General features: G+C 59.1%; 1 protein-coding gene across 1 annotated transcript; it reads left to right on the forward strand.

The window, feature by feature from the left end:
- Positions 1 to 3,039: 3,039 nt before the first annotated feature.
- LOC123842476 (cytoplasmic tRNA 2-thiolation protein 1) lies at positions 3,040 to 7,574 on the forward strand. Its single transcript, XM_064581816.1, has 3 exons — positions 3,040 to 3,251; positions 4,652 to 5,196; positions 6,835 to 7,574. Exons 2-3 carry the CDS (start codon positions 4,689 to 4,691, stop codon positions 7,398 to 7,400), a joined length of 1,074 nt encoding a protein of 357 aa, XP_064437886.1. The 5' UTR covers positions 3,040 to 3,251; positions 4,652 to 4,688; the 3' UTR covers positions 7,401 to 7,574.
- Positions 7,575 to 7,857: the final 283 nt, after the last annotated feature.

The following is a 7,857-nucleotide window of genomic DNA, read 5'->3' on the forward strand; positions in this document are numbered from 1 at the left end:
CGCATTCAACCCCGACAAGGGAGGGAAAGGCATTCTAGGCAAAGAGAGATGCATGCACCTGAGAGCTTGGTGTGCATTAAGTGGAGGTAGTAATGGTAGCTCACGTCTTCAGAGCACTTACTATGGCCCAAGAGCTGTTGTAAGCACCCATCAAGTGTTCTCTCTTCTCAGCCTCAGCACTACTGACATTTTGGGCATGTTAGTTCTTTGCTAGAGGGGCTGTCCTGTGTGTTAGAGGTTTGTAACACTGCTGGATGCCAGTCTCGCCCTATCCCAGTTGTGACAACCAAAAATGTCTCTGCCAAATGTCCTCTGGGGGTCACAGTCATCCCAGGTTGAGAACCACTGCTCTCATCATGAGGGCTGGACTATTATTATTTCTATCTTACAGGTGAGAAAATGTCAGTTGTCCACAGTGACACAACCAGGATGGTAATCCCAGGATCTGAACCAAGGTGCTTCTGTCCTTAACCACCATACCACATGGCAAGCTTCCTGCCTAGGCTCTGTGCTCACTGGGGTGCAAATAAGCGTGGGAGACAAGAAAGGAGGGGTAAGCTAGGGGCAGCTCAGGTGACAGGGCCTCTGACAAAGTGAGGGACCAGGGGCTGTGGGAGCCCAGAGGTGGCTCGTTAATGCAGTGCAAGGGAGGACGGGTCCTGTAGGCTTCCTAGAGGAAGTACATCCACATGGCTACCTGGATGAGAAATAGGAATCAGTGTGGTGAAGAGGAGTGAGGGAGGGAGAGTCTGCAGGAAGAGAGGACGGCATGTGCAAACACCTGACAGAACTAAGTTACTTCACTGGCAATTGTGTGGGACCTGCCAGAGGCTCAGGAGGCTGAAAAGTCATCAGGGGCTTGGTTTCAAACACCAGGTTGAGGGATTCAACCTTACCCTGCAAGTGATGAGAAGCTACAGTCTTCTGCCCTCTCCAGAAGTCCCCGACACCAACTTACAGTCTTTTCCACTGGAATATTAATATGTTGCAACAAACAAAACATAAAATTTTTGCAAAGCATCCATAAGGAACTTCTGCCCAAACCGTGCCAGCTTGCTGGTGAATGTGGCCACTGAGGGCTACAGGGACTGGTCCAGTTCTCAACACTACCAATTACTGCTGCCCCAGGGAAGTGACCTAAGGAACCAGAACGCCCCAGCCCCAAGCATTTACTAAGCCCCGAGCATTGGTCTTAACGCTTTACATAGGTTAACTCATTTAATTCTTTAACCCAACAGTGCTATTATCATCCCCACTGGACAGATGAGGACACTCAAGCACAGAAAGTTTTCATCACGTACTCAAGGTCACACAACTAAGCAAATGGCACAGGGAGTCAACTGGCAGGCTGGCTTTCACATCCTCTTTTTGTCAATGATGTCCAGTTTGAGGTAAACCTTTTTATCAATTTCTCAGCTGAAAGTATGTGGGTGGTGTTGAGATCTGCTCAAATATTTAGTGAAAGAAACTTGCAAAGTAGGAGACTAAAACCAACACAGAAACACCTGAATTTGCACACTAGTTTTTGGGTGAGAAAACCAATGTACCTCACAGCAGAACACCACTTAGGCCAGGGTTCCTCAGCCTTGGCACCGTTGTTTTGAACCGGGTAATTCTTTACAATGAGAGGCCATCCTGTACACATTATGTTCGGCAGCATCCCCGGCCTCTACCTACCAAACACTAGTCACACCTTCCCCTGCTTCCTTGTTGTGACAACCAAAAATGTCTCCAGGGAGTGCCCAATGTCCTCTGAGGTACAAAACCACCCCCAAACTGAGAAATGACTTACAGACTATCAGCAGGTTGCCTGAGGTTTGGAAACTCTCACCCCACTCCTTGCTTTAAAAGAAAAATTAGGCCTGGTCACGAAAGGAAAGCCATCCCTGGTTATGAAAACTAAATGGGATGAAAATAATGCAAGTTTACCGCTTGGTGAACAGTTTCCATATTACCTCATTTATCTTCACAAACAGTCTATGCGGCAGATTCTGTTATAACCCCCACTTTACAGAGGAGGAATCTGACATGCTGCCTGGAAATGCAGAGTACGTCCAATTGCTCAGTTAAGTGCTGATCTTTCCCTCATGTCCTGGCTCGCAGCACTTGTAACGTCTGGGTCCCTGCAGCCCTGGACATCTTGTCCCTCCACATCAAGCTTCATCGTCCTTATCTCCCCAGCCACGCCTGACACTCCTATGTCCCCCAGGGCCCCAGGGCCCCAGGGCAGGACCTGCAACACAGGAAGACTCAGGAAATCACTCAAGTATGAGCCCGATGAGCCGGGTGCAACCCTCTTGACAGCTTCAGACGCTCAAACGTCCCCCATCACCCTTCACTCTCAATCCTCCCTATCAAGGGCCTCCCAGGGGTAGAGACAAGAGACTCTCGGAATATAACACGCAGGAGAGAAGGCAATTTGGGGGCTGGAAAGCGAATGAGGGGCGCCGGGCTCTGGCTGACTCTTGGGAGAATGCACCCGAACCCTGGGAACCTTCCATCTCATGGGTCTCACCTGCCCTCCACCCCGAGCTCTGGCTTCAACCCCACAAGGCTGGAGGGGCGCGCACTTGTCACCGCGCCACACGGGTGCGTAACTGCTCACCCGGGTCACTCCCCGAGCCCGGCGCGCGCGTGGAGAAGCGCAAACCGCTCCTGCCGGCTCCGCGCACGCACAACCCCCAAGCCCGACGGCCGTGGCTCCCCGCGCGGGCGCGCACCCACTCCCACTCCCACTCCCGCGGGGTGCGCGTAAAAGCCCACCCGTGTCCCGGCAACGCGGCCCAATCCCTGCAATCTGCGCAGCGCACGTGCGGCCTCTCCCTTGCGCACCCCTATTCCTTTCTCCCCCCACCCCGACAACTCCCCACTCGCACCTCAAATCCTATCTTACTCCCACAAGGGCAGAAAACCTAAAAAGCATCCATTCCTTTTTTAGAATAAAGTGCGCAGCGCGAGGTTGCCCTTACAAACCAGACGCCCCACCTGTTTCTGCGCAAGCGCAAACAAAAGACGCGCCGGTCTGGCCTGGAGCACTCTGGGAGCCGTGGGCGGAGCGCGTGACGTCACTGCGAGGCTCTCTGGGGGTGGGCGCAGCTGGTCCCGGAGCACTAGGCGCTTCCGGCCAAACCGCACCACGGGCATCTGGGAGTCGTCGGCGGGTAAACCCAAAGCCTTCTGGGAGTCGTAGTCCCTTCGCCCGCTTCCGCGTTTTCTCGGAGCCTGGACTTTCCTGCGCGGGTTCTACTCAGGTGAGTGCTCCCTTCCTCGGCGCGCCGATCCTGGCCCTTTGTCGTACTCCCGTGTAGGAGTTGAGGGTCTGTATATTACTCTCCCACGCATTCCGGTAGGCATCCCTGGAGATACGGCACTCCTCTCCGTGATCCCCCAACGGTCTCTGGCGACGCGCGGGGCTGGAGTGCCCTAAGCAGCTGGTGTCCCTGCTGATCTGCTTTAGGATCTGCCTCTGTTCTGACTCCTTCTAGTGTCCACCCCCCAACCTGAGGGCGGTTCCAACGCACCCTCCTCTGTCCTGGGTACAACCTAGAGTGATCAGGGCTGGCGTAGGGGGCGTCAGGCGGCCGTGGGAGCCCAGAGGAGGCGCCAGACCCAGGCCAGGGTTCAGCAAAGACTTGCAGAGCAAAGCACCTCAAAATTTACCATGCCCAAACAAAATTACAGATTCTCTGGCCTAAACCTACGCCGTGATCTCACAGTATTTGCCTGTTCTTCCTACTTCCCCACCTCCTCCCCACGAAATGGTCCCACTGTCCTTCCAACTGCAGAAGCCAGAAGTTGAAGCTTGAAGTTGTCCGTCCTCTCAGCTTCTTTCACCTACTGCCTCGCTCAACCAAGTCTTGTGTGAGACCCACCTGCTCTATTTCCAGAAGAGATCCAGAATCTGACCACTTCTCTCTGCCTCCACTGCTTCTGCTCAGCCCTAAGCCACATTATTGTCCATCTGATCATTGCAGGAGCCTCCTTACTGGTCAGCTCTCGCCACTCTCCACCCTCTATTCACACGCAGCAGCGGGAGGGATCTTGTTAAAATATAAATCAGATCCTGTCACTCCACAGCTTACAACCATCCAATGGTTGCCATCTCATTCAGAATAAAATCCAAGCTCCTCACCCTGCCAACCTCCAAGCCCTGGATCCTCTTCCCCCCCCCCACCCCCCTCAGCCATAACTCACTTTCCAAACAACTGAACATAGGCCCTGCCCTTCAGGTCTTTGCATTTGTCTTGGAACATTCTGCCCACCCTGATCTAATGCCTGACTCCTTCTTGTCGTTCTGGCCTCAGCTCAGAGGATAATTACTTCATATTACTCTTTATATTTGTAAAGTATCTTGGTTATTTACTTATCCATGGGTTTGCTCCTCCTTGCAACCCTTCCTATTTTGATCACTGCTGTCCCAGTGCCTAACGCATGTTGCGTAGATGGGAGGCAATGAATGGATACCTGTTGAATGGACGAATGAATAATGAACGCTTAAGCTGAGACTTGAAGGTGCCAAGCTTGCACAAGTGCCGGGAGAGTATTCCAGGCAACGGGTGTACTCAGTGCTATCCAGGCCACCTCCCTGGAGGCAACGACCCCCGCAAACCGGAATCCGTCCGTAACCTGCCTCCCCTCTCTCCCCGCCCAGGAGAAGCCAGCTCCTCCCGGCCCGCCCGCAGCCCGCGATGCCCGCCCCGCAGTGCGCCTCCTGCCACGCGGCGCGCGCTGCCCTCCGCCGCCCGCGCTCCGGCCAAGCGCTGTGCGGGGCCTGCTTCTGCAGCGCCTTCGAGGCCGAGGTGCTGCACACGGTGCTGGCGGGCCGCCTGCTGCCGCCCGGCGCGGTGGTGGCCGTGGGCGCCTCGGGCGGCAAGGACTCCACGGTGCTGGCGCACGTGCTGCGCGAACTGGCGCCGCGCCTGGGCGTCGCGCTGCGCCTGGTGGCCGTGGACGAGGGCATCGGCGGCTACCGCGACGCGGCGCTGGCGGCCGTGCGGCGCCAGGCGGCGCGCTGGGACCTCCCGCTCACCGTCGTGGCCTACGCAGAGCTCTTCGGGGGCTGGACGATGGACGCCGTGGCCCGCAGCACGGCCGGCTCGGGCCGCAGCCGCGCCTGCTGCACCTTCTGCGGGGTGCTGCGGCGCCGCGCGCTGGAGGAAGGGGCGCGCCTCGTGGGAGCCACGCACATCGTGACCGGTGAGCGCAGGCACCGCCGCCGAGGGCCGAGGGGCCGGCACCTAGAGGGCCGGGGCCCGGCCCGAGCAGGGGGAGGGAGCCGCTGCGGGCGCCTGGGTGCGGGCTGCCCGCGAGGAGAAGGGGCGCGCATGCCGGCGGCAGGTGCAGGGCGCAGAACGCGTGCGTGCCTGGGACGGGCGCTGCGCGCTTCGGAGTCCCTGCCATCACGCTGGCCGCTAGAGGGGTGGAGGGGTCCTCTCCGGGGGCTGTGGTTCCCTGCCTTTTAAAGAACGACGTCCTTTGTGCCTCCCCTCACGAAAGGAGGCGAGTGAAGTGGTACCACCGTCAGAAGCCAACTGTAGTCTGAAGCGCAGCGGTCTTTGGACTGCTTTTCTCTGTCGGCCTCTCCTCTCTGCTGACCCTTATTCTCTCCCGGTCGTGACTTGCACACATAATTCTCGACCATTTACTGTGTACCAGATACAAGCTACGCAGCCCAGAGCAATACCTAACCTCAGTTGCCTCTTCTGTAAATGGGCTTATTAATAAGACCGAGGTCCCAGGGTTGCTGGGAATTAGATGAGTTATGTGTGAGGCACTGAGACCGGAGCCTGGCAACAGTACACATTACAGAAATGTTTGCCATCGTGAGGACACACAAGACAGTCTCTGTTCCTGCTCTTCTCTCACGTGCATGGTTATAACCTGAGAAGGTTATTCTAACGAAAACCACACTTTGCCAGTTTATAGCAGGAGCACCCAGTGAAGGGAGAAGAGTAGGGTTAGGAAGCATTTCCAGAGTGAACCAAGACCTGAAGGCCACCCAAGTAACCAGTGAAGGTCGGACAGAGGGTCGGGTTCTGAGCAGAGGAAACAGCTTATACAAAGGCCCTGAGGAGGGTTGGTACGGCCAATTGGAGAGGCCCTAAGAAGACCAGTGTTTTACTATCTGGACTCTACAGACTCGAGTATAAGATGACAAGATGCAGGATAAGTAGAGATTCAGCTTATGTTTTTAGGGTGATTGTTGCGTAAATACTCCCTAACCTCCTCCCTGGTCTTTCTAAACGCGGTGACCTGCATTCCCAGAGGCGCTGAGGCAAGAGCTCGCTTGAGAATCGCCATTAACCGTTAAATGCCCTTTTGACTTCTGCGCAGTAGGAAGCGCACTTCTGAGACTGAAATGGTACTTGTGGTGTAAAGCGCTGTTACTACCTTCGGGAAAAGGCAACTAGCCCAGGGCCTGGTTGGCCATAAGTGGGGGGCAAATGAGGGCACCCCGCGTTGCTTCCCGGGAACCTGTGTGTGTTCCCCTCTTGTTTCTCACTGTGACCACCTCCAGCCTCCACCTGGCTGTCCCGTGGTGCCCAGGGGTCTCCGTGGCCCTGTGTGGCCCTCCCTGCTGTTCCCCACACGCCCTCTGCATCTCTCTGGGTCCTGGCTGCCCCACAGGGTCTGGGGTGTGAGGTCTCCAAGGCCTGGTCACCTACTCTGCCACTTTCCATCCCCTCCCCATCTCTCTCTGGGTCCTGGGGGTGGGGTCGCCATGGCCGGGTCGCACACGGCGTGCCACTCTGCAGGCCCCTCCCCGTCTGGCTGGGTCCTGGCTGCCCCCCCCCGTGGCACCCCCCCCTCACCTGCTCTCCCTCTCTCCCCCAGGCCACAACGCCGACGACATGGCGGAGACCGTGCTCATGAACTTCCTGCGGGGCGACGCGGGCCGGCTGGCGCGGGGCGGGGGCCTGGGCTCGCGGGGCGAGGGGGGCGCACTGCCGCGCTGCCGCCCCCTGCAGCTGGCCTCGCAGAAGGAGGTGGTGCTGTACGCGCACTTCCGCCGCCTCGACTACTTCTCGGAGGAGTGCGTCTACGCGCCCGAGGCCTTCCGCGGCCACGCGCGCCACCTGCTCAAGCTCCTGGAGGCGGCGCGGCCGTCGGCGGCGCTGGACCTGGTGCACTCGGCCGAGCGCCTGGCCCTGGCCCCGGCCGCGCGGCCGCCGCCCCCGAGCGCCTGCTCCCGCTGCGGGGCGCTGGCCAGCCGCGCGCTCTGCCAGGCCTGCGCCCTCCTGGACGGCCTGCAGCGCGGCCGGCCCCGCCTGGCCATCGGCAAGGGCGGCGGGGCGCGCGACGAGGAGGGGCCGCCACCCCCGCCGCCCAGCGACCCCGGTTCTGCGCCCGGCCCCGCCGGCGCGGAGTGCGGCGCGGCCTGTAAGGAGCGCTGCGAATAACCCCCTCCGCCCGGGCTTCGGGGTGAGGTTGGGAGGGGGACGGACGGGACCGGTTCCCGGTGACCCCGCAGAAGCTGAGGCCGGGACTCCTGGGTCTGAGGGAGGAGGGCCTGGGGGGCTGGGGGCCAGGACTCCGAGGTCTGAGGGAGGAGGGGCTGGGGGCCGGGACTCCTGGGTCTGAGGGAGGAGGGCCTGGGGGGCTGGGGGCCAGGACTCCGAGGTCTGAGGGAGGAGGGGCTGGGGGCCGGGACTCCTGGGTCTGAGGGAGGAGGGGGCTGGGGGGCTGGGGGCCTGGATTCCTGGGTCTGAGGGAGGAGGGCCTGGGGGGCTGTGGGTCAGGACTCCGAGGTCTGAGGGAGGAGGGGCTGGGGGCCGGGAGTCCTGGGACTGAGGGAGGAGGGTTGGGGGGCTGGAGAAGGAGGAACTGGGGCCAGGACTCCAGGGTCTGAGGGAGGAG

This window comes from Mirounga angustirostris, unplaced genomic scaffold, assembly GCF_029215605.1.
Source record: "Mirounga angustirostris isolate CCGP_5_RB_7025 unplaced genomic scaffold, mMirAng1.0.hap1 SCAF_16, whole genome shotgun sequence".
In the NCBI taxonomy this organism is placed as follows: domain Eukaryota; kingdom Metazoa; phylum Chordata; class Mammalia; order Carnivora; family Phocidae; genus Mirounga; species Mirounga angustirostris.